The sequence below is a fragment of the Acomys russatus genome, chromosome 16, assembly GCF_903995435.1.
Source record: "Acomys russatus chromosome 16, mAcoRus1.1, whole genome shotgun sequence".
Taxonomy (NCBI): domain Eukaryota; kingdom Metazoa; phylum Chordata; class Mammalia; order Rodentia; family Muridae; genus Acomys; species Acomys russatus.
In genome coordinates this window covers 24,210,307-24,235,905 of record NC_067152.1, presented here as the reverse complement: position 1 = coordinate 24,235,905, position 25,599 = coordinate 24,210,307, and the positions used below count along the sequence as shown (strand labels likewise).

The 25,599-nt window shown below is 51.2% G+C and overlaps 1 protein-coding gene and 2 non-coding genes across 3 annotated transcripts in view; 1 reads left to right on the top strand and 2 right to left on the bottom strand.

Moving 5' to 3' along the window:
* Positions 1 to 17,493, bottom strand: part of Lasp1 (LIM and SH3 protein 1) — a 37,486-nt gene extending 19,993 nt beyond the window's left edge. Inside the window, exons 1-3 of the mRNA XM_051158452.1 lie at positions 17,266 to 17,493; positions 9,852 to 9,946; positions 160 to 244 (exon numbers count right to left, since the gene is read on the bottom strand). Of these exons, the coding sequence (XP_051014409.1) occupies positions 160 to 244; positions 9,852 to 9,946; positions 17,266 to 17,334 (249 nt within the window). The 5' untranslated portion in view covers positions 17,335 to 17,493. The remainder of the gene's footprint in view (positions 1 to 159; positions 245 to 9,851; positions 9,947 to 17,265) is intronic.
* A 650-nt stretch (positions 17,494 to 18,143) lies between these two features.
* Trnac-gca (transfer RNA cysteine (anticodon GCA)) lies at positions 18,144 to 18,215 on the top strand. The gene has a single exon. It is a non-coding gene; the product is annotated as a tRNA-Cys (tRNA).
* A 1,436-nt stretch (positions 18,216 to 19,651) lies between these two features.
* Trnac-gca (transfer RNA cysteine (anticodon GCA)) lies at positions 19,652 to 19,723 on the bottom strand. Its single transcript has one exon. It is a non-coding gene; the product is annotated as a tRNA-Cys (tRNA).
* Between the last annotated feature and the right edge of the window lie 5,876 nt (positions 19,724 to 25,599).

Sequence of the window (25,599 nt, the reverse complement as noted above, 5' to 3'; positions counted from 1 at the left end):
CTGAGGGAAGGTGGGGGCAGCGAGACAGGCAGGCCCAGGATTTCAGCACCACAGAAGGCCTTACAGAGACCACAGGTGCCCTTGCCCAATGCGGTTACACAGGCCCTCCTCCTGTCCCCACCACCACCACCCACAGAGCGCCAACCCCCCCTTCCCTACCTGACTCTGCAGCTCGCTCTGTTGCTTGAGGCGGAGGTTTTCCGGAGTGTCGGCCACCATGGTGAAGGACTGCTTGGGGTAGTGTCTGCGGGATGGGGAAAAAAAAGATTGGGGCGTCACTCAGGGGAAGCATATGGAGGGCGTGGGGCTTCTCTTTACTGCTGAGCTCAGCCCAGCCCCTGACAGAATGCCAATGCTTGAGGGAAATCAGGGACTTCCCAGGCAGAGCCTAGGCTGGCTGAGGGGGCAAGACACAGCAGGCCTGAGTAGCAGCCTGACAACTAGGATTGTCCTGGGCCACAGGAGGCTTCTAAGGATTTCAGATTACCCAAATTTTGTATAACCCATGCCTTGGAGTTTCCCATAGAGGATTCCAGGGACAAGCCATGCAGGAAAGCCAGAAGGACACAGGATCAGAGCTGAGACTAGCAGTGGAGACCAAGCCCAGAGGAGTGTGGGGGACCCAAGAATGAAGGAAAAATGGACAGGAATACTCAGGAGGCTCCCCTGTAGAAGTCATGAACTGCCCAGCACTCGGGAGGCAGAGGCAGGCAGATCACTGTGAGTTTTGAGGCCAGCCTGGTCTACAGAGTGAGTTCCAGCACAGCCAGAGCTGTTACACAGAGAAACCCTGTCTCGAAACCCAAAACCAAACCAACAAAAAACCAGAGAGAGAGAGAGAGAGAGAAAATACATTTGCCCAACACAGTCCAACTCGCAGGGTAGGTGGGAAGATCTGCTCGTGGCCCGTCATCTTCAAGTGACAGGTAACAGCTGTTAGTATTGCACTGTGCTAAGGGCTTATGTGACTTAGTTATCAAAGTTGCAGTCACCTTCCGTTCGTGTTCTCACTGCCCCTATTGACAGGAGAGCAGACGCTAGAGAGGTCGACCAGTATGGTCGAAACACAGAAACAGATCAGAATTCTGACCCCTAGAACAACAGAGGTGGCCCGGAACCCAGCCTTCAGGGACTCAAAGGGTAACATCCTTGTTGCACGGGGCGGTAAACTGTGTGCACGTGTCCCTCAGCAGGTCTCTACGGTCATGTGTTCGCCACATAGCCACCCTCTTAACCAATTCTCCATGAGCGGAGAGCACTGTTTCCGATTTATCCAAGCTTCCAGAACAGCCGTTGATGCTTAACAAATACTTGAGTAAACAACCATCACACCAGGGGTTGGAGTGGATCTAGGGCCAGAGAACTTCAACAGTCCCCTGGTGTCACCCTGCAGTCCTCACGTAAACCAGCCCGAGGAGAGGCAGGCCCGAGTCACCCTGCTTCGTGTTCAGTGGTGCAATGTGACACACGTGGGACCCACATGGACCTTCACCCATCCCAGGGACCCGGTGGGTGGCTTCTCCAAGCAGGAATTGTATTGTACAGTCTGACTTAGCCATGTTTAGTTCTGGGCGACTACCTATCATGGCTGTGACCGGCGCTGACCCCCTGACTCACAGACTGCCAAGTGCCAGGTAAGAAAAGGATAGATGGCCCATGAGGGTCTTTCCCCAGGTATGACCCACCCAGACTGGCCAACATGCCCACCCCACCGGAAGTCATGAGCTGCCACCTGCTTCTGTGCGTCAGCCAAACCTAGCAAGTTCTCTAGTCCCCTGCACCACCTTGTACACATGACGTCCCTCCGGGCCACCTTGGGTAGAGAGGACTCAACCAAAGAAGGGACACAGTGATGGGCTTTCTTACACCCCTATGCTGAGGTCACCATCCCAGGCCTAAGTGATGCCAATGGGAGCTCTGGCCATCCCACTCAGCCAGATAAACAACAGCTCCCTCAGCGAAAGGAGGGAAGCCAGAGAAGGGCAAACACAGGTGCCTGCAGCTGGCAGCAGCTATGGCGGCGGATGAAGGCGGGCAAAGGCGACATGTCTCCACCCCCCCCCCCAAGGTTTGGTCCAATGCCCTACAGCCAGGCCACCCACAGCTCAGGAGCCCATCCAAAAATCCCTGCTCCTGTCCAGGGCAGGGGAGGGTCTAGCGGGACTCTCTCTTCCCTAAAGACAAGAAACGAACTGCAGGAATTCAAGTGAGATTTCTAGAAGAACTGGCTGGCCCTGAGACGCTAGGAGATAGGGCTTCGGAAAGGACCCTCCGCACAAACTGGGGCCACTCTGAAGGGAAGCGGGGTGCGAACCAGGGTGAGCCGGGCATCTGTGTCAGTGGAGATGCACACAGCAGAAATGAGGGATTCAGGAATCCAGGCAGCTCTGGCCAGGTGTGAAGGGTCACGGCAGATAACGGCGAGCTAGCATCATGTTGGACAGGGAGGGTAGAGGCAGCCTGGAGAGCTGAAGGCAGGGATACATCCAAAAAGCCTGGGGACTGGTCTCCTTTGACCACATGTACAGAGTTAAGGCAGAAAAAGTCTTTGCCGTTGGCCCAAGGATAGCCAGACACTCGCCATCAGATGGCCACACCCTCTCCGCCCAGTTCCGCAGCTTCTGCACACGCAGCATGCCCATCAGGAGTGATTGATACATAGGCGTTGCCCTCTGCATAGACAAGCATTTCCTGGACACCGAACTGGCAGCTGCTGGCACCCCCCCCATATTCACACACCTCCCCCATTTACCCTGTCACACTATATATATATGTGTGTGTGTGTGTGTGTGTGTGTATATATATACCCATCAGAAGGTCCCAGGCACCAAACGCTTCAGATGGAATTGGGGGTACTTCACTTCTTGGTAACCACCATGATCTTCTCAACCCCCTAGAAGAGGAATATTAATGGGAGGTGGGGTGGGCCAGCCTAGACGTGGACTCTAGAGCGAGCACTAGGGATGGTGAAGGAATTTAAGGCTGTATCAGCTCAAAGTAGGTTAAGACACTCCAGCGAACCGCCACGCCCAAGCCCAGGCAGAGGAAGGGCACCACAAGGACTGCATTCCCCCTTGATGGGTCAGCCCAGCCCCCTCCCCACAGCCCCCAGCCCTGGGTGAGACAACCCTGCCTTTCCCTTCTTCTGCTAGCTGCTGTGCTTCAGGTTCCCATGGCAACCTCATCCTCAGCTCCAGGCAGGAGAGCAGAGAAAGGGAGAGAGGAAGGAGGGAGAGAGAGGTCTATGGGGGTATGGGGGCAGGGGAAGGCAGACTGCAAGAGTATCCTCAACCAAGGAGATGCCCAAGGGGCCTGGGTTGGCTTCTTGTAGACAGATGTGCTCAGGTTGGTTTCTAGGAGGCGGGACTTCAGAGCACTACTGCGGTACCCCTCCCCCAACATGGTGGTCACTGCCGAGGACTCCAAGTGATCTTGCAGGAATCATCGCTAGGAATTCTACTTTCCTTCTCCCTCCTAGACCCTGGGGTAAAACCATGCCTTCACCTTCAGATTCAGGGGGCAGGGGCCGTAGGGGTGTGACAGGAACACAGCAGTGTCACTTCTGAAACAGCGAAGACCACAAAACCACCCACCCCAGCCAATTCCTCAGGCTACAACAGAAACAAATGGGGACAGTGTTAAGGGACAGAGGTGGAGCTGCGTCCACAGCATGGCTGCTCTTTGTCCTGTCCTGGCCTAGCCTCTTATTAATTATTCCCAGAGTGTGCAATGCCTGTGCTAGAGGCCTCTTTGTAGTAGTCTTGTTATCACCAATGACAGCTCTAGGGGGAAAAGAGACACATGGACAGGCCAATAGGACAGGGAGCTGAGTGGGGAGGGCGGGACAAGGAAGCTACCTGGCACCTGGAAGGTGAAGGCAGGAAAAAGCCTGCAGTAGCCAGAAGGTAGCGGGGGAAGGGGGTGCTGGACAGCTGTGAGGAAACACCACAGCCTCACAGCTCAGCGCCTCCACAGGCTGGCAGCTGCACAACTCCTCCCCAAATGCCCCACAGGCTCTCGGCAGGAAAAGGCAGCAGTATCAGGACACCGATCTTGCATATAAGGAACCCGAGGCTTGAGGTGACGGATAGAGAGACTTTGTAGGGTTCACTTTCCCCTGCCCCACAGCTGCCTGGCCAGCTGGGGGCATGTACTTCTTTGGGGCAGATGGACCCCCCCCCGAGACCAGTGCCAGCTCCGTGGAAGGTGTAATTGGCAGAGTGACGGCCAAGCCCAGCCCACTTCCCTAACGGACCTTGAAACCCTTGAGGGGGACAATGACCTAAGGGATCAGGAGAAGTGCCCCACCCCCACCCCCCAATCCCAGGAGATGAGTTACCCCTGAGGTCCTTCCTAAGCGCTTAGGATGATAGGGAGTGGGCGTGACAGTGTGAGCAGGAGCTGTCTCCCAGGGGCAGAACAAAGGACAGGCTACAGGTCCTGAATGCCCGCCCAGCTCCTCATTTTTATAGAGAACCATCACCCCTTCCAGGCTGGGACCTCTTGAGAAAAAAAAACAAAACAAATCACAGCTTTGTGTTCAAAGACGACTAAAAACACATCGACAAAAATAAGGAACTGTTGTCCCGGGTGGGCATGGTGGCACACGCCTTTAATCCCAGCACTTGGGAGGCAGAGGCAGGCGGATCGCTGTGAGTTCGAGGCCAGCCTGGTCTACAAAGCGAGTCCAGGACAGCCAAGGCTACACAGAGAAACCCTGTCTCAAAAAACAAAAACAAAACAACAACAACAAGCAACTGTTGGTTTTATCAAAAGGAAGGGAGAAAAAGAGCCCTAGCATCCTGTCTCTGGATCCCCAAAAGCTGTAGATCCCTAAAGCTCCTCCTGGGAGCACTGCCCACAGGCAGGAGGCAGAGGGGGCTTGATTAGCCTCAGTTCTTACCAAGCCCCCTCCAGGCCTAAGGGACTAAAGTGGTAGGGACAGGAAAAAACAAGGAGGCATTGTTTGACGAGATGGGCTAAAATGAGCAGTCCAAAAGATTAAGGGTAGACTGGATGAAGAACTTACCAGCCCTTAGGCTTTGCAGAAAAAATAAAAAAAAAAAAAAAAAAATGTCCTTTTATTTCTTTTTCCATTCACTAACAACTTTAAGCAATGGCCACACTTTCTCCCTGTTGGCAATATTTAAAGAAAAAAAAAATGTCTTCTAAGCTAACTAAGACATAAAAATACTGTGGCCTTCATTTTCTTTCTTTCTTTCTTTTTTTTTTTTTTTTTTTTTTTCATTTTTCAAGACAGGGTTTCTCTGTGTAGCTCTGGCTGTCCTGGACTCACTTTGTAGACCAGGCTGGCCTCGAACCAGAGATCTGCCTGCCTCTGCCTCCTGAGTGCTGGGATTAAAGACATGCGCCACCACTACCTGGCCATCTTCTTATCAATAAATAGGGTCCTGGAGGGGAAGTGACCCCCAAGATTCCTTGAGGCCCTGTCATGTCTACATGTAGAGCTATGGGGGTGAGTGAGACAGGAGAGGTGCTGGATGGCTGTATCTGACACTCTTGGCTGCCTTTTTTTCCTTGCCTCCTTCACCCCAAACATACTGCCAACACCCCTCACATCAGTGTTACTCCCTGCTCCCTGAGAGACTTGATTCAAGTTTTCCCAGTAAGGGGCAGAGAATTCGAGGGAGGCAGGCAAGCTTGAGATGCCACGAATGCCTCTCCCCAGGACTGTAGCAAGGCTACCCAGCTCTACATGCGTAGCAAGGCTTATCTGTGACGTCCGTAGAAGGTTTGGCCTAGCTAGCACACACAAAGCCCTCGACCTCCAGCTAAGATAAACAGGTTAACGAGGTGGTGGTGGCACACACCTGTCCTCTCGGCACTGGAGGTGGCCGCAGGACAATCACTAGTTCAAGGTCAGGCAAAGGGAGCAAGGTACTCATACCGTTCGCTTCTACAGGCACGCCTTGGCTCGTGATTACCCGTGTCATACACTGACCTCTCTCCCCCTTCACATCTACATAATAATAAAAAAAAAAAGTTCTAAGTTCAAGGCCATCCTTGGCTACATAGTGAGCCTAAGGCCAGCCTGGGCTACCTGAGACTGTTTTGCAAACCAAAACTGAACAACACTGGGACTGGGATCAGGATGTTAGAATTTACTGACCCGACGAGGACTCAAGCCTATTCCCAGGTTAGACCCTGGAAATGGGTAGATTCAGGAACGTTTCCACCCTTCTCCAATCAACCCCTCACCTCACAGCTCCGGCAAACTGAATCAAGAAGATGTCTTCTGTCGGTCTAAGGGGAAAGGTCCTACTAAGGCCCCTTTTCCTTCCCCAGATAGTTCAGCCTACAGTGGGCCTTCAGATCTCCAAGGCAATTTGTTCCCATCTCACCCCAGCTCCAGGCCCAGGTCCAGGCCTGACCTCCACACTCTGTGTCTGTCCCTGCATGGTCACAGTGAAACAGGTTTGCAAGAGCCAGGATTCTGATGGTCCAATTTACAAAACAAATACTCTAGGGCATAAATATTTCTCCAGGTGACAAAGCAGGCCCACCCCACCCATCTGGAAGCTGCATGAAAGAACAGGTGTGTGAGTGTGTGTGTGTCGGGGGGGGGGGGGGGGGGTGCTTGGGTTACTGTGCAGGAAGGCAGGTGTGCAGCCCCTGCCTTACATCAGAGAGCTGACCGGGAGGAATCTGCAAGAAGCTAAGCGGCTGCCCAGGGGAGGCTAGGAGGCCACTCCAGGACAGCATGTAATTGCATGCCTGGGCTCACATGGCCAGGCAGGCTGGCTGCAAGCCCCAGCCTGTGTTTGTGGCTCCTGACTCCTCCTCTGACATGTCTGGTGCAAGGAGAGAAAACAGAAGCCTTTTCACTGCTCAGTCCCCCTCTTGAACTTTGGACAGACGGATGAGACAGACGGACACCTTTCTTCTCTTGTTCCTTCTTCCTGCACAGGAGCCCAGCAGCCCTCAGGCTCAAACACTGGCCAGAAACAGGCAGCACACAGAAGTTCCTTGCACACCAGACTCACCCCACACTCCCTGGGTGGCCTCGAGCCCTGGCAAAATGCCAGGAGATGTCACCTGGTTCTGTTCGTCCCACCCCAGTCACGCTTAGCCCAGTGGAGGGGAGGAGTGCTCTGCAGGAAGAGGACTGGCCTGTGGACCACAAGCACAGCTGGGGTTGGAGGGAGTCTGGGTTGCACGGGGAGCTAGTCCCCAGAAGCCCAGAGACTCAGGAACTGTAAAGGCCACTGGGGGGAAAAACTGGAGCCAGAGACAGCTGGAAACTGGAGGGGGATAAAGTGGTCATTTGACACAGGGCCTGGCACACAGCAGGAATTCTGGCCTCAGGCAGGGGAAGCCCCAGTTCAGGCAGGTGCAGAGGCCACCTATCTGCATTTGGCTAAGGATGAGGAACTCAGTAGAGAGCAGCAGTGGTGGCCAAGGGGCTGCTGCAGCTGAAATGAACCACAGCTCAGATACACACACATACACACACACACACACACACACACACACACACACACACACACACGCATCCTCCACCCCCACCAACACACACATCCCAATGCAGCTCCTTCCTAGCAAACACTCACTGGGCCAGAGGTCAAAGGTCACCTGAATAGGGTTGAAGTTGGTGACTGTAAAAGAGGGAGAACAGGGGAGGGAGGATGCCAGCCTGCTCCCCTAGCTGACTGTCCGGAAAGGGACAGAACCGATGACTCTCGAAGCAAGGAAGACTTCGTCTCCTGCTTCTCTCGGACCCTCAATTGCTGCAGTCTCTCCCCTCTTCCATTTGTGGCCTGTCTCCCCAGGAAGACCAAGCTAGAAGTCTGCCACCAGGGCTAAGGGAATTATGACAGAAAACATTCTCCGACTGACTTCTGGTGCTCACTGGGTAGTAGGGAAGCCGGAAGGAAGAGAAGAGAGCAAAGAGTGATGCTCCACCAAACACCGTCTGCCAGGAAGTGAGTGGAGGCCCTGCCAGAAGATGCCCAGACCAGGCTGAGGCAGTCCAGCACCCAAAGAGTTAAGTGCCCTGGTTTTTTTCAGAACCTCACCCGACTCCCCAAAGGAGAGAGGAAGTGGCAGAGAATCAGGGTTTGTGTGAGCCCTTAAGAATTCAAAGAATGTCCCATTTCCCTTGGGGCTGGAAGGCTGGGGGTTTGGGGGGGGGTTGGCAGAGGAGCCATAGAAATCAGAACTAAGGGACCAAAAAAGCTGTGGTCCTTCCTTCTACTCAAAACTGCGGAAGTGCGGGTCCTTTAGAAGGAACAACAGCCACGCCGCCTCTTGGGCTTTAGATGTTATCAGAAACCAGGTTGCTAGCACCTGATACAGGTTGTTATATAGCAGAGGGCAAGCAACAAGCGCCTGGTAAATGTTCAAACCCCCAAGGAGATGAGGCCATGACAGCCAGCCCTCAAGGAGACAAGCCTCGGGTTTCCCCTTCCTGGCAAACTTCAGCTAAGCAGAATTAAAATGGGAGACCAGCTGGTCATGGCGGACCAAGTCCATAAGCCCAGAAATCTGGAGGTAAAGGCAAGAGGATCAGAAGTGTAAGGTCATCTATCCTCGGCCACCTAGTGTGTCTAACCTAGCCTGGGACAGATGAGACAAACACACACACACACAAAAACCATCAATTTAGCCAGGCGCGGTGATGCACGCCTGTAATCCCACCGCTCGGGAGGCAGAGACAAGGCAGATTTCTGTGATCTGGTGGTCTACAAAGCAAGTCCAGAACAGCCAGGACTACAAGAGAAACCCTGTCTTGAAAAACCAAACCAAACCAACCAACAAACAAAAAAAACCCGTTCCTCTAGAGTGGGAGGCAGTGGCCTCTCTCTCCAAGCCCTGCCTCCAGCTGACCAGAACACAAGACTCTGTACAAGGGATGGAACCCAAACTAGCAATGCTCAGAGTAATGGTCAAACAGCACCTGCAGTCTCCTTGCAAGGCAGAAAAGGAGCTGTTCATACCGGGCCACACCCTTCCGAATACATGGACGAGAGTTTGGGAAGATGGCTCTGTGGTTAAGAGTACCGGCTGCAATCCCAGCACTCGGGAGGCAGAAGCAGGCGGATTGCTGTGAGTTCAAGGCCATCCTGGTCTACAAAGCGAGTCCAGGATGGCCAAGATAACATAGAGAAACCCTGTCACAAAAAAAACAAGCAAAAAGAGCACTGGCTGCTTTGGCAGAAGACCTGGGTTCAGTTTGCAGCACCCACATCTAGGTTCACAACCACCTATAACTCCAGTTCCAGGGGAGCTGATGCCCTCTTCTGGTCTCCATGGATACCAGGCACACAAGTGGTACCACTATATACATTCAGGTAAAACATTCATATGCCTAAAATAAAATAAATGAATACGTCTTTTTTGTTTTGTATTCTAAAAAGAAAGAAAGAGAGAGAACAGAAACAAGAGGTCTCTAGAACCTTCTAGAAGAGACAATGGAAAAAAAGAGCCACAAAATGAGAGTTGGCTAAGGGGAGAAACCACACTCCCAAACCTGGGTACAATGCAGCAGGCACAGGCCAGGTCCTTAATCCCCACTGTGCCCTTTGTACCACAGGGTGCAGTGGAAGCAGCCCCACTGGCTTTACATGCACAGGCTCTCTGTAAACCAGCATCACCTCAGCCTTGCCATGTCATCTTCAGAAAGTCCCTCCCCTTCCCAAGCCTGTTTCCTCATCTGTAAACCGGGGACGGTAAGAGCACGCTGCTATGAAAGGACAATGTGACCACACTCTATGAAGTACGGTGGGCAAAGGGCTACAATGCCACCTTGGGCTACCAGAGGGGAAAGAACTTGGGAGGGAAGCCAGGGCCCCCCCCGAAAACCGCTGTCTCCCCGTCTCCCTGAGACTCACGCGTTGCAGTACGGCTTCTTCTCATAGCCCTTGTAGTTCTTCATGTTCAAGGTCATCTTGCAGGTTTCGCAGTGAAAGCATGCTTTATGCCAGAACTGGGTGGGGACAGAGGGAAGGCTCCATTAGACAACCAAGAGGACTTCCCTAGGTATGGACGCTCAAGTTCTCCACCCAGGTCCCATGCGCAAGGCTGTCAGAACACCCCGTGAACGGAAACATTCCAAGTCACAAGCTCTGACTGCCAACGACATGACCCTCGCCGCCTCACGACCCGCCTGGCTGCTATTTAACTGTCAGGACAGGGAGTGGACCGGATCAAAGAGTAAAAGGGACAAGAACTCTCTTAAGAAGGAGGGAGCAGGCCCCCAGAAAAGTCAGCTCCACCTCCCCAGACCACTCCCGCCCAGAATTGGATGGGCCTCATTGCTTATGCAAAGCGGCACTCCGTTGCTAGGCAGCGCACAGGGGGAAAGAGCTGGTCCTTTTTCCACCAAGCCTGCAGTAGACAGCCTAGCCCCTGGTACAAAGGCCCAGACCAGGGCACATCTCACGACCCTTCTAAACGTCTCTCTGACCCTCTGGAGCTCTCCTCCGTGATGCTTTGGCCCAGTTGGCTTCCATTTCCCAAGGAACTCAGGATTAGAGGAGCTGGGGGGAGGGGCAGCCACACCCATATCCTCTCTAGTCCCACCTCTCCCACACCCCAGCAGGAGACACCTGCCAAGGCAGAGGGGAGTTTTCTTTCAAACCCTGCAACTAGACTCCAGGTGTGTCCATATCAGAACCCCACCCTGAGAGCTGGATGACCTTGGCTCGCCTGCCCGCACTGCACCTGGGAGTCTGAGTCTTACTTCCTGTCTACCAACTGCATAGAACAATGCCCATCCTCCTGGGACCATTAAAAGATTCATGAGAAATCATCTGCCCCCAGCAAAGCACCTGGCACCTCCTGCCTCCATGCAGGTGCTGGATACTGGAAGAATCCAGGGCCCAGCTTGAGCGCCAACGTGTGTATATTGATTGCACTGAGGAGCAAGGCCAGCAAACCCAGGGTTCTAAGGTGGAGCCAGCAAGACCAAGCCATGGTGGTGGATGGAGGGAAGGAGAAAGCATGTCAAATGACTCCCTCCGTCCCAGAATCTAGGCTCACTGGGTGTCTCTGAGTGCTTTGTACCTTCCTGCTTCCCGGCAGTCAATGGAGACACTCCTGACCCCCAAAGGAGGTAGCCAGAGGCCAGAGAGAGGCCCAGAAAGACCTCACAAAGTGCCTAAAGTGAGCAGTAGGACTGACTCCTGGCCATCTGTCAAGGAACTCCTCCAAAGTGGTGATTTTTAAAAACATGTTTCCCAAACTAAGAGAGAGCTTCAGACACACTCAGAGGAGCTGGAAGAAAGGACGCTCAGATGCTGGGACTCCAAAACCAGACACCAGGGCTATTTCTGGGGACAATCTCCCTCTAAAGGGACATTTTTCCTATCAAGGAGACCCAAAGGGAAAATCTAACAGGGAATGTTAACAAGCGACAGAGGAAACCACTCTTTGGGAAGGAAGCCAGCTTTAAGTCTGGAAGTAAAGGGTTGGCTACTCTGTGCTTGGCCCCATCCCCACCTGGGCCTATCCTAGAGCCATTGCTCCCCCTCCCCCTCCCACAGTAACTTTCAGAATCCTTAGCGTTTAGGGGTGGCACATAACCCCAATATACAAACTCACAGGAAAAAAAAAAATCAAAACAGGGTGGTCCTTTCCCCATAGGTTTCTCTGACTGGGAGGCATTGGCAGGCTGCCCCAACACTGTCACCAGCTAGGCTGCGGCCCCTGCCTGGGCCCCTGCCTCCCCCACCCCCGCAGAGGCCTGCCAGGAAAAACATTCTGCAAAATCCAGACCATGACCCACTTTCACACACACACACATATTACACAGGAATACACTGTCCTAGGGCTAGGGACCTCCAAGGCCGTCTCTTGACTGACTGGATCAGGAATCAGATCTCTAGAAGACGGCCAGGCCCTCATCCTCCAGCTAGGCCATATACAGGAGAGGAGAGAGTGGAGAACACACAGACCTTCAGCTAGAATTTCCACATCCTACTTAAGGCTGCCCCCAAGAGTTTGCTCCTATTAGCAGTTTACCCCCCAGGGATCCTTAGGGGGTCAGTGTTCTCAATGTGATCCATCAGTCTGGGACAAGAGAGGGAGGTCATCTGTCTTTTTTTGGGGGGGGCTGCTCAATAATGGAGCCGGGCATGGTGGCGCACGCCTTTAATCCCAGCACTCCGAGGCAGAGGCAGGCGGATCACTGTGAGTTCGAGGCCAGCCTGGTCTACAAAGCGAGTCCAGGACAGTCAAGGCTACACAGAGAAACCCTGTCTTGAAAAACCAAATTTTTAAAAAAATAGAGAGAAAAATAATGGAGTGAGGACAGGCTGGGTAACTCACCCACGGAGGTCACCATATCTGTAAAGTGGGGCCACAATGATTATCTCCCCCAGGAACTGTAGGAGAACCAGAAGGCCACTTCTTGGGGCAGTGGTGGGGGTAGGGGGGTGAGGGTAGGGCAGGGGTGGGGCAGGAAATGGCCATTCATTCGGTAGTGCCTGGGAACCAACCCCAGGATGAGAGAAATTTCATCCTGTCTCAGTCCGGTATGAGGGAGAAGGATGCTGCTGAAGAGACAAACCATCCCAAGAGGGTCTGCCTTCTTCCTCTGGCCGCAAGAGCCTTGGTGGCCCTGTCTGGAAGATCCAAGACAGACTTTGGGACTGCACTCCTGGGACTTGGGACCGTGACAGCAAATCATACCTGGAGGCATGCAGCTCACATGGCGTCCCTAGTCACAGGCCAAGTTGCTTAGTTAGACTCCAGGCACCAGAGGACAACAGGCAGTTCCCTCGTCTGGCCTGAAATGCTGTGTGGAAAACTGACTCCACAGAAAGACAAACAGGCCAGTGGGGATAGAAACTCCCACAAAGATCCCACTCACTTGAGCCCGATCTTGGGGCTCCAGGGGAGGAGGAGATGAGCTTCATTCAGGTCCCTGTACCTGTAGCTTGTCACCTGCTCCGTAGGGTGGGGGTGACTCAGGGATGGAGTATGAGACTCCTCCCTTCCTGTAGCCTAGAGTTAGGGTTTGCCCCTCCTTTAGGGTCAACAGCAGCACCACCCTGGCCCATGTTATCAGCCTAACTCAGGGCTTCTAGCTTAGAAATGCCAAGTACCAAATGCACTCTCACACAATTCCTTTCTAGTAACCTGAAGCTCCTTAAACCTCAGGATGCCAGGCCCAACATGTTCCTCCAGACAGGATGAGGAAGGGTGGACCCAGTGTTTTGTCCGCACCCCTAGAAAGGATTTCACTATGTAATTCAGGCTGGCCCAGGCTACTAGTCAAACTCAGAGGTCCTTCTGCCTGCCTCCCAAATGCTGGGATTAAAGATGTACACCATAGTTCTCCCTGAATGGGATCCACTTTTGGGAAAGAGACAGTATAAATAAAAGTAACTTTTATTTTTTGCAAAATAATGAGCAGAGGAGCTAAACAGCAGGAACTGGAGCAGTGGCTCAGTTGGTCAAAGGCCTGCCTAGAAGGACAAAACCCTGGGTTCAGACCTAGGCCAGGCAAAATGTGGGTGTGGTAGCAGAACTCATCCGAGGTCCCAGTACTTGGGAGGCGGAGTAAGAGGAGGATTGGGAATTCAAGGTTAGCCTTCGCTACACCAGATTATATGACTATAATCTCAGTGTTTAGGAAGCTGAGGTAGAGAATTTTTAAAAAAGGAAAAGAAAAGTAAACTAGGAGGAGCTGGGTATTGGTGGCGCACGCCTTTAATTCCAGCACTCAGGAGGCAGAGGCAGGCGGATCGCTGTGAGTTAGAGGCCAGCATGGTCTACAAAGTGAGTCCAGAATGGCCAAGGATACACAGAGAAACCCTGTCTCGAAAAACAAAAACAAAAACAAACAAACAAAAAAAAAAACATTATAAGAAAAAAAATTATTTATTTTTTTTTTTGCAATTTGAGCAACTTGATTGTATATTTCTCTACTGAGAACTTTGTAGATGACAATGTCATGTCCCAATGTCAAAAGGTTGAACACAGTTGGTTCTAGGGCTCCATATTTACAGGAGCTATTCCCACTGGACTGTGAGGCTGTGCAGCTCAGCACACTGCCGTTAGCAGGACCCAGTATGGATGGCTGGTCCTGAAGTGATTGCAGGGTATTCTTAGCTTTTAACAACAGCAAACACCCAACGACAAGTGTGTGTGTGTGTGTGTGTTGTGTGTGTGTGTGTGTTGTGTGTGTGTGTGTTGTGTATGTGTGTCTGTGGTGTGTGTATGTGATGCTGGAACAACAGCTCAGTGGTTAAGAGCAATGGCCTCTCTTCCAGAGGAGCCTGGTTTGATTCCCAGAACCCACGTGGTGGCTCTCGGTGTTTTGTAACTTCAGTCGCAGGCAATCCAACAGTTCTGGCATCCTCAGACACCAGGCACACACATGGTGCACAGACATATATGCAGGCAAGTGTTCATACACATAAAATAAAACAAACAACAAATGACAGCAGAAATGTTATTCGCAGCCACATAGACTCTCTTCCTTCGAGGGAAGAGGCTGTCTCTAATGGGACATTCCAAAGCAACTATCAGCAGAGCAACTCCCTAAGCCTTCCTGAGCATCCCCACCTGTTTTTAGAAGCTGAAGGAGAAAGAAAGTGAGAGGAAAACTGTGGTAAGATTCTTAACAGTGTAGGTCACTAGATACAAAGTAAGTGTTCAGTAAATATTTGCTAAATGAATGAGGTCACCCTGTTTCTCCTTCCTGCTCTAATCCCAGATTGCCTCTAGGGAAAACAAACCTCCACCCCCTCCCTCCAACACAGTCATCAGCACTACATAGTGATCCAGCAGGCAGAGCGCTATGCTGGTGCTCTGGGTTGGGGACAGAGTGGCCTCCATTGGTGACAAGGTTTACCCACTTCAGCTTTTGAGAACTAAGGCTCCGGGTGGAGAAAAGCCTAAAATCAGTTTCCGTTCCAGGCGTGCTGCAGGCCGCGTGCCATCGGGGACTGCAGTAAATCAGGCCAGTTCAAGTGGATCCTCCCTGACTGCAAACCCAGAGGCCTTGGGAAGTTGGGTAGCAACCGTGCCTATGGGATTGAACTTTCCCCACACCCAGATCTCTGCTCGGCATTCTCCAGGGTTCCAGTTCTACCTACTCACTGCCTGTAGGGCAGGGAGGGAAGAGATAGAATACCTGGATTTTCTAGTCTGGGGGAGGGGACGGAACGAGGGGAGGGGGACGACAGACAGTTGTCTCTCCACTTCCGCTAGGGGGAGTTCTAAAACCGGGAAGAAATCACTTAGTCTCACTTTCCAGGGCAACCCCAACCTGACTGAATACCTTCTTCTAGCCGGGGCACCCACGATCACATAGGATCCCTGCCCCTTCCCTTCCCTGGGATGCACAGCACCGAAGAAGGTCTTTACAAGGAGAGTGGTTGGAGTGCTGAGCAGAAATGGAGAGGCTAAAACAAGCTGGACCACACTCCCTGCACTGTCCACTTCCAAGGCAATGACATCATCCGGAGTCATCGGATCACAGACAAAATCCTGAGGCCCAGAACCATTCATGAAAACTGATGGAGCCAGGACCAGGTCTCCCACTCCCCCAGGCTAAGCAACCCTTCCATCAGTCATTACCCGGGATCTTAATGGGTGCCCACTTGCTGGCCCAGAAATCTGCAAATGCAGGGGGTCAAAATACCTAAGACCCTCGTGTAAGGGCAGTTAACTTTGAGGGGTTTTTTTTTTGGGGGGAACTCCATCTAGGAGTGCCACGCACAAGTCCTACCCTCCAGAGGCTGCTACAGTGTCTTGGGCAGGTTCCTTCCCGCCCTGGTGGCTAGCCAAGCCTCACGTCCCTTTCCACCAGGAAAAAGTTCAAATGTTTCAGAAACCTGAGTCCTCACCTCCTGACCTGGACTGGGGTGGAGTCAAAGGTTCCTAAAAAGGAACTAATCCTAGCCTGGAGAGGAGAGACAAAGTATCCAACGAAGTATCCAGCCCCAAAAAACTAGATGCTCTCTATCTTTCAGGAGCCTGCCCTCTGGCCAGTTCAGACACAGAGGCGGAAAAGGTAAACTCGGATCCAGCTTGGAGAGCTAGCTAGGCGCCATGTACCTATGAGGAGCCTAAAGGCGTCCCGAGGAGGGGAACACCGAGAAGGGACAGGTTGCCTTAGGGATTTAGGGGGTTTGCAGCAAGGCAGGAGGGTCCTACCTCAAACTGAACCGCAAACACCCAGGTCTACTCCTCAGCCCCTCTTGGAAAAGTGTAATGGCCAGCCCGAGCTGGGGATGCCTAAGAACCCCTAGGGGACAGCTAATTTCCAGAAGGCTACGCTCTCCCTGCTCTTAACACGCGTGCGCGCGCACACACACACACACACACACACACACACACACACACACACACACACCACACACACACACACACACACACACACCACACAAAAAAAAGCCTGCCTTTCCTCTGCCTCCCTAGAACTCGGCCAATCCCACCCTCCATTGGAAGAAACCAGCTCTGAAAAGTTAGCTCTTTGTTCTCCAAGCCGGTCTCCAGGCTGAGCACAATTTCACATCTCGAGGAAGCGTGCCCCCACAACTACCCCCATTCCAGCACCCCACCCCACCCAGCTCCTGCTAGGCTGCCCAGCACCCAGAGTGGCTTGCAATTTGAATTGGGGGCTGGGGTATCTATGAAGGAGGTCTGCGGGTTCCCCAACCACGAAACCAGTAAAGGCGGGGGGGGCGGGAGGGGGCAGTCCAGCAGGTCGTTCAAAAGAAGGAGTCTCACAGTGAGATTCCGGTGCTGCCCCTCCCTAAGTCCCTTTCACCACAATTGACACTCGCTGGCCGATGGACCGGACCCAGCTTCCAAGCCAGGAAGCCCGGCTACCAGCAGTCCAAGCCGGGCGGGTAGCGCTGGCCCCAGCCTCCGCCCCGCCCCCGCCCCCTCCCCCTCTTCCCCAGCGCCGCGCGCTTCCGCCTACTTGGCGCTGGGCGCCGGGGGGGAAAGGGAGCGGCCGTCTCCTCTCTCACTCCGGGCCGGGGGGAGGGGGGCAGCACCTCTAACCTCCCGCACACAGCCCGGCGAGCCTGGTTCCCTAGTGCCCTCCCGCCCTTCCAGCCCTCCCAGCCCCAGCGCACAGAGCCCATCCTTCTCCAGCGGTGGCTGCACACCATCCGGTGTTCTAGACTGGAGTCTGTCCCCACACCCCCGAGTCGCCTCCCGCCTTCCTTCTCAGCTCTGGGGATCACAGGGAAGAGTCCGCAAGGACCTAGCCCCTCTTCCCTCCCCCGATTGGGGAGCTGTACTGGGACTGCCTAGCTCGAGGCGCCCGGTGCCGGAGCTCACCTTATCCAGACAGTTCACCTTCTCCGTGGGGTACACGATCTTGCCGCACCGGGCGCAGTTAGGGTTCATGGTTCCGGGGAAAGACTGGGGCGGGGATGCCCGAGCTCGTGCGCGTTCCCTTTCCTTGAGCGAGCTGGTGGGAGGCGGCGGCTGCAACAGTGCAGACGACGGCGACTGGAACTGGGGAACTGGCCTCCGCCTCCGCCCTCCTTCCCCTAATAAACACAGTGGGGAGGAGGGGCTGCACTGGCTGGGGCGGGGACGCGCCTCGGGCGCAGAAAGAGGCGCGCGCGACAAGGCGCGCTCCCCGGGCGACGTGGGGCTGCGCGGGGGCGGGTTCCAGCGAAGGCTGCGGGACCCGGGTGCTGGAGCCCCTGAGCTCTTGGGGTGCACGTGCCCCTAGGTTCCCCGACCGACGGCAGCCCTGGGCCACAACCCTTCCCGCGCTGGAGACATGTATGCTTCTACAGCAGAGCCCAATCTCTCATGAGAGAGCCGATCCCACGTACCCCATGAGGGAGGGGATGGTACGGATTCTCCCGACTCGGGGACTTTCCTTATGCCAGTGGGTACACAGCATGAACCTGCGGGGAAACCACCCTCTGCCCCTCCCGTCCCCCAGCTAGTTCCCTTCCCGCCCACATCCTCTCCTACGATAGTACCTTCCCCTTTCCCTTTGGACTTGGCACCTCCGGACGTTCACCCTCCCCGCGCCTCTGCGCTGCCTCTCAGGGTTCTTCGGATCCAGGCATCCTCTGCTTTTAGCTTGCTTGGCCCGGTTTGCTCTTTCAGTGTTTTACCTTCACACTGTACCTGTGAAACAGCTGCAACAGTGTCTTTATACTGAAAAGAAGCTGCTCCGAGCCTTAGGGCGGCGCGGGGGTATAGCTCAGTGGTAGAGCATTTGACTGCAGATCAAGAGGTCCCTGGTTCAAATCCGGGTGCCCCCTCAGAGTCTTTTCTTCACTTTAATAACTAAATAAAATTACAGTCCGTTTCAGATATGATCTTGATTCAACCCTGGGTTAAAACAGGCAAAAAGATAAAGACCATTTCTCATTTTACGGTCTTAAACAGAAAGATTTGCGACCTCATTTGACTGGCGCCAAACTCTTGGAAATTTCTGCCTACCGTAGCCTTGCGAATTTTGATTGGGTGGTTCCACACTTTGGGTCCGGGAGCCAAGGTCATTCCCCAGGTTGGCGTTCTGTGTCCCATGAGGGCAAGAATGGGTTTAAAAAAAAAAAAAGAAAGAAAGAAAGAAAAAAAGAAACACGTGGACATAGCCCTTCTCCAACCTAATCTTTCCTTTTCCTTTTTGTATTTTTTAGTATTCTCTATTCTTCTCACGCTTCCTTGTTGCTTGGTGACGCGGACAAGGTAAAAGCGCATGGAGACCGCGAAACCTGCCGATGCGCACCCATCAACTCTCTTTCATGCAAAAGACCCCCCAAAGCCAAGTAATGTAAATTAATGCAGTGGTTCTCACATTTGCGCGTACTCAAGAAAGACCTGAAGGGCTCACTAAAAACATTCCCAGTTTCCCGTTGTGTGGACCTGGAGAAAGGCCTTGACAATTAGCTCTGGGGCGGATTTTTCAGGTGAGGCGCTCAGGGACCAGAGGACTGCTCTTTGAGGATCACTGGAGTGTTACTACAAGTTGCTACAAAGCTACCGCTATCGGGTTTCTAGTCCTCAAGGTAGGGACAGGTTGCTATCGGCTGAGTGTGCGGTTTAGGGTATCTGGGCTGGAAGAGAGGGAGGCAAGGGCGGCCCCCTCAACTAGGTTTTGCCCAAAAAAAGGAAAAAGAAGAGACAGCGAGGCATGCCGCCCTGGGTCAGGGTGCGGCTGTGATATTTTAAACACAGAATCTGGTTGTGTCATCCCAGGACCCCAGGGGAATACGCTGCTGCATTTTTCCCTCCTAGTTCCCATTACTGTGCTCCGCCGGGCAGAACAAGGAAGCCAGTAGAGCAGAGCTGCCCGGCAAAGCCTGGAAATACCTGATTCTCCATTTATTTCCAGGGTGCTGCTTGTACTTTCTTGGCCCTCAACTTTTCAGCGAAGAAGACACTGATTTTTATATCTTTACACTCGGTCTTTTTTTTTTTTTTCCCCCATGCAGATCGTCTTGTAGCCCAGGCTGGCCTCGATTTTGATATATAGACCAAGGCTAACCTTAAACTCCCTTGGACTCCTGCCTCTGACTCCCAAGTGTTGGGATTAACAGCCATGGACTAGCACAGCTGGCTGGAACATGTCTTAAAACAGGCAAGCACATAAACATTGTTTCCAGATTCATCCTTTAGTAATTTGGGTCAGGATAGAAGTAGGTAAAAATACTACTATTACTTTCAAATGGTGGAAAAATATGTACACACACTGAGGGGGCACCCGGATTTGAACCGGGGACCTCTTGATCTGCAGTCAAATGCTCTACCACTGAGCTATACCCCCTCTGCTGGTAAAAGCCTACAAAAATCTTTTTACTTGATTTGTATCGTTTTCATGTTGAATTTTGCTTATCTGTTTAAAAGTATATTTTTTCCTAAGTAATATTGAACTTAAACAATAAAGAGGCATACATTACAAAAAACACACACTGACAGTTAGAAAATGTGAGTTTAGGTTGTAAACTCCTTTTATCTTTCTCTTGCAAAACTGTATTGGAAGACTTTACCCACTCTCCAGACTACAAACACCCTCTCACTCTGAGGGTCCCTTGAGAGGCATTCCTAGCTTATCTGTCACAATTTCCCTTTTTAATTCATAGAGCCCTCACTGTGCAGCCCTAAGAAGCAGCACAAATTCTCATCTAAAAGATTCTGCCTAGTGTAAAGGAGGCAGAGGAGAGAGAGGGAGAGGGGGGGGGGGGGGGGGGGGGAGGGGGGGGGGGGGGGGGGGGGGGGGGGGGGAGAGAGAGAGAGAGAGAGAGAGAGAGAGAGAGAGAGAGAGAGAGAGAGAATGAAAATTGGAAAGCTGGCAAGATAGCACAAGTAAAGGCCCTGACTACTCAGCCTGGTAATCTGAGTTCATTCTCCAAAACCCACATAATGGAAGGAGAGAATTAACTCTTGCAAGTTGTTCTCTGACCTTCACACTCACCTAAACATAAACACAAACACACAATAAATATATATTTGTTTTTATTTTTTAATCTGATTTTCTTTTGGGGGGGGGGTTTGAGACAGGGTTTCTCTGTGTAGCCCTGGCTGTCCCGAACTCACTTTGTAGACCAGGCTGGCCTCAAACTCACAGCGATCCACCTGCCTCTGCCTCCCGAGTGCTGGGATTAAAGGCGTGAGCTACCATGCCTGGCTACACACTGCAGCATCTGTTTTCTGCAGCAAGGGGCTGGCTGAGTGAGGAAAGAAACAAGAGTGTGGGAGACTCAAGACAGGAGACGCCATGGGGTGGTTGTTTTGGAAAGGAAAAGGATGAACGTACTTGGGGAGAGGTGTAGGAATGCTAGATAGAGCCTCTTAGAGACAGGTGGAGTGACACAGACATGTGCTTTTTCTTAGCAACACTCATCCCCTGGGTGTGGTCCTGGAGCGCTCCTATAACTGAAGTTACTTAGCTTATAGATTGACAAGGGAGTACAACCAAAGGCTCACGGTGAACCAGGCAGTGTGCCAAGCAAAGGACCTTGGAGAACACAGAATGACATATGATCCTTGCACTCAGAAACACACAGTTCACCGGAGTTGAGGTGGGTGAGACAGCTCAACATAAAGATATTTATACTAGGGCTGGAGAGATGGCTCAGTGGTTAAGAGCACTGCCTGTTCTTCCAGTGGTCCTGAGTTCAAATCCCAGCAACCACATGGTGGCTCACAACCATCTGTAATGTGACCTAATGCTCTCTTCTGCAGATAAAGTACTCATATAAAATAAATAACTTTAAAAGAAAGAAAAAAAGATATTTACACTAAACCTGATGGCTGATGGCTTGAAATCAATCCCTGGGACCCAATAACCCAATAATGTAAGAATCCATTCCCACATGGTGTCCTCAGGCTCACTGGCATTCTCTCTCTCTCTCTCTCTCTCTCTCTCTCTCTCTCTCTCTCTGTAATTTAAAATATTGAACAATATATGTGTTCCAAGTAACAAGTAGTCCAAAATCAAAATGCAGAAAGAATATCTAAGACAGGTCTTTGATGATGACAGATACAAAATCCAAGACATGCCAAGTATGGTGGCGCTCACCTTTATTCCCAGCACTCAGGAGGCAGAGGCAGGAAGATCTCTATGAGTTCACAGCCAGCCTGCTTTACCAAGTTCTGGACAGCCAAGGCTACACAGAGAAAGAAACCCTGTCTCGAAAAAACAACAACAACAAAAATCTTAGACATTGTGCTAGGAGTTGAATCCAGAGCTTTGGGACCTACTAGGCCAGTGATCGCACAGACTTTTATCCAGATAAGTGTAGCCTTTACCACTAAACAAGGAAACTTCCTTTTGCAAACAGAGACCATTATAGGAAACAGCGTCAGTCAAGATGCAGAGTAGGGCTAGAGAGATGGCTCAGAGGTTAAGAGCACTGTCTGATCTTCCAAAGGTCTTGAGTTCAACTCCCAACAACCACATGGTGGCTCACAACCATCTACAATGAAATCTGGTGCCCTCTTCTGGCAGTTTAGGGGTTAGGATTGAAAGAGAGAAAGACGAGCCTGGAGAGGCGGCTCAGGGGTTAAGAGCACTGACTGCTCTTCCAAAAGACCTGAGTTCAATTCCCAGCACCCACATCATGGCAGCTCACAACTGTCTGTAACTCCAAGATCTGACACCTTCACATGGACATACATGCAAGCAAAACACCAATAAACATAAAATAAATTTTAAGCCAAGCAGTGGTGGCGCACGCCTTTAATCCCAGCACTTGGGAGGCAGAGGCAGGTGGATCACTGTGAGTTCAAGGCCAGCCTGGTCTACAAAGTGAGTCTAGGACAGCCAAAGCTATCACAGAGAAACCTTGTCTCGGGGGAAAAAAAAAAAAAGAAAGAAAGAAAGAAAGAAAGAAAGAAAAACCAAAAGAAAGAAACAAAGAAAAAAAGAGAGAAAGAAGTGTAGGGAAGATAAATCTGTTTTTGTTTTGATCCCAAGTGTGGGATGGGGAAGAGAGAAGGATGTTTACCACGCAGATGTGAGAGAGCAGGATGTTTTCCATTTAGAAATTGAACCACTTCAGGGGACTTGGTTGTTGCCAGCTGAAAAACATCCTTGAACAGATTGAGAGGATACACACACACACACACACACACACACACACACACACACACACATATATATGAGCCCAAAAAACAGGAGGCAGAGAATTTTGATGGTACTTGGTTTTTGGCTGTTCATCCCTGTACTTCGAGAGGCTCCTAGAGAGAACTGCTCCAGGGAAAGCTTCAAGGCTTTAGACTCCCGCTGAGGCTTCAGGTTCCAGCAGCAACTTTGGTGGGATTGCTGGTCTGCCGAAATCCTGCTGACTACACCAGGAGAATCGTTCCTAGGAGCTGATATGCAGAAGGTTTCATTCCTGTTTTCCTTAATCTCCTTTCCCTCTTATTTAGGCCAGTCGGGTTGTAAGGGAAGTAGGCTCATTTAGTAAGTTCATAATAAAATATACTTGTTAAGAAAATTGAGCCTACAAAGAAAGAAAGGCTGGGTGTGGTGGTGCACCTCTTTAATCCCGGCACTGAAAGGCTGTGAATTTGAGGCCAGCCTGGTCTAAAAAAGTGAGTCCAGGACAGCCAAGGCTACACAGAGAAACCCGGTCTCAAACAAAACAAAAAAAGAAAGAAAGAAAATGCAAAGTAACAGAGCTCAGCCCCAATGGACATATCTACAAAACGCTCCTGTACCTAAGGCTCAGGGAACACTGCAGAAGAGGAAGATCAGGGAGTTTTCATGTGTCTCCTAATAATATCAGAAATGGTCCCCATAACGTCTCTCCAACACAACCACTCCGACATGAGCCAAACAAGGACAATACCAATGAATATGCCAAACTGGACCGGGAAAACTCCACAAGGCCTCAACCATGTATAAAGAATGAATCTGGGCAGTGGTGGCACACGCCTTTAATCCCAGTACTCGGGAGGCAGAGGCCGGTGGATTGCTGTGAGTTCGAGGCCAGCCTGGTCTACAGATGAGTCCAGGACAGCCAAGATAACATAGAGAGACCCTGTCTCGAAAAACAAAACAGAAACAGACAAACAAACCATAAAGAATGACAGGCTGGGCAGGAAAGAGATGGCTCAGAGGTGCTGCTCTCCCAGCGGTCCTGAGTTCAATTCCCAGCAACCACATGGTGGCTCACAACCATCTATAATGAGATTTGGTGCTCCCTTCTGGCCTCCAGGTATAAAGTAGTCATATACATTAACTTTAAAAAAAAAAAAAAAAAAAAAAAAAAAGAATGACAGGCAACGGAGTGAAGCTGGAAGTTTGGGAATTGCCCTCCTCAGGGATGAGGGCACCAATTGATTGTCCAGTTCAAAGCAGTAAACCTGAAAACATAAGTACAAGCCACATCACATGCATAGAACGCAACAGGTTATATTTAGAAATATAAATGATATAGAAATACACATATACATGCAATAACAATGGGAAAAGAGGCAATGAATTTCAAAGAGAGCAGGGAGGGCTCTCTTTGGAAGGGTTAGGAGGGAAATGAAGGGAGAAATGTTGTAATTAAGTTTCAGTTTCAAGGGCTGAAGAGATGGCTGAGAGGTTAAGAGCCCTGTCTGCTCTTCCAAAGGTCCTGAGTTCAACCACGTGGTGGCTCACAACCACCGATAGATACTGAGATCTGGTGCCCTCTTGTGATGTGCAAGCTCACATGCAAGCAGGACACTGTATAAGTAATAAATAAATAAATCTTTAAAAATTAAAAAAAAAGTTGGGGGCTGGAGAGATGGCTCAGCGGTTAAGAGCACTGACTGCTTTTCCAGAAGTCCTGAGTTCAAGTTCAAGCAACCACATGTTGGCTCACAACTATCTATAATGTGATCTAATGTGCACTGTATACATAATAAATAAATAAATCTTAAAAAAAAAGTTTCCGTTTCCAAACTAAACAAACACAGAGAACATTGTTGAGAAGTTGGGCTTGGTGGTGCGTATCTGCAATCCAAGAATTTGGAAGACGGAGGCAGGAGGACTGCCTCAAGTCCAGTGAGTTTAAGACCTGGAATACAGGAGACCTTGTCTGTGGGGGTGCGGGGGGGGGGGTTGCGGGGGAAAGGCTCAATACTCCTTTAATCCCAGCCATCTCTGAGGGAAAAGCTGGTGGATCTGTGTGGGACCATCCTGTCTTGCATAGAGTCTCAGTCCAGTTAGGGCTACATACTGAATCCTTGTCTCAAAAAGAAATTAATCAACTATTTAACTGGTAGGTGGGGACACACACCTTTAATGCCAGCACTGGGGAGGCAGAGGCAGGGAGATCTCTCTTTTTTTTTTTTTTTAATGAGACAGGGTTTCTCTGTGTAGCCTTGGTTGTCCTGGACTCACCTTGTAGACTAGGGCTGGCCTCGAACTCACAGCGATCTACCTGCCTCTGCCTCCCAAGTGCTGGGATTACAGGCGTGCGCCACCACGCCCGGCAGGGAGAACTCTTGAGTACAAGGCCAGCCTGGTCTACAGAATGAGTTTCAGGACAGCCAGAGCTACACAGAGAAACCCTGTCTCAGAAAATACATACATACATACATACATAAAACTATTTAAATGAGTGAAAAGATAGGTAGAAGCCCACATTAAAGGAGCATTTTCCTAGCTAGAAGAAAGGTGTCTATGTCTGAAACAGCTGGGAGCACGCATCACCTGAGGCTCCCAGGGGAAAAAGCTGCTCCTGCGTTACACATTCTGAGCTTAACTGATTAGAGCATCGGTGTTTGTGGATGGCTGGAATGCTGCAGGTCCAGAGCCAGATTCTCTTGGGCTATCTTAACCTCTATGTAGCCATTCGTTGCGGATGTCTGTGAATGACCTAACACGCTCCTGACTATTAGGTAAATCCTTGTGGAATGTAGGAACAGATGCCACCAATCAAAGGCTGGGAATGTGGTCAGAAAACATTCCAGGCTCAGTCCAAGATGTAACCTGGTATTTTCACCAATCTCTTTTAAAAGCGTTAGGATTAAGCATGACAGCATATGCCTGTAATCCCAGAACAACAAAACAACTTTTTTTTTTTTTTTAATGTTTTCTGAGACAAGGTTTCTCTGTGTTAGCCTGCCTCTGCCTCCCGTGTGCTGGGATTAAAGACATGCACCACCACTGCCTCGCTGACCTTTCAGTTTGTATACAGCCTTTCTTTTTAAAAATATTTT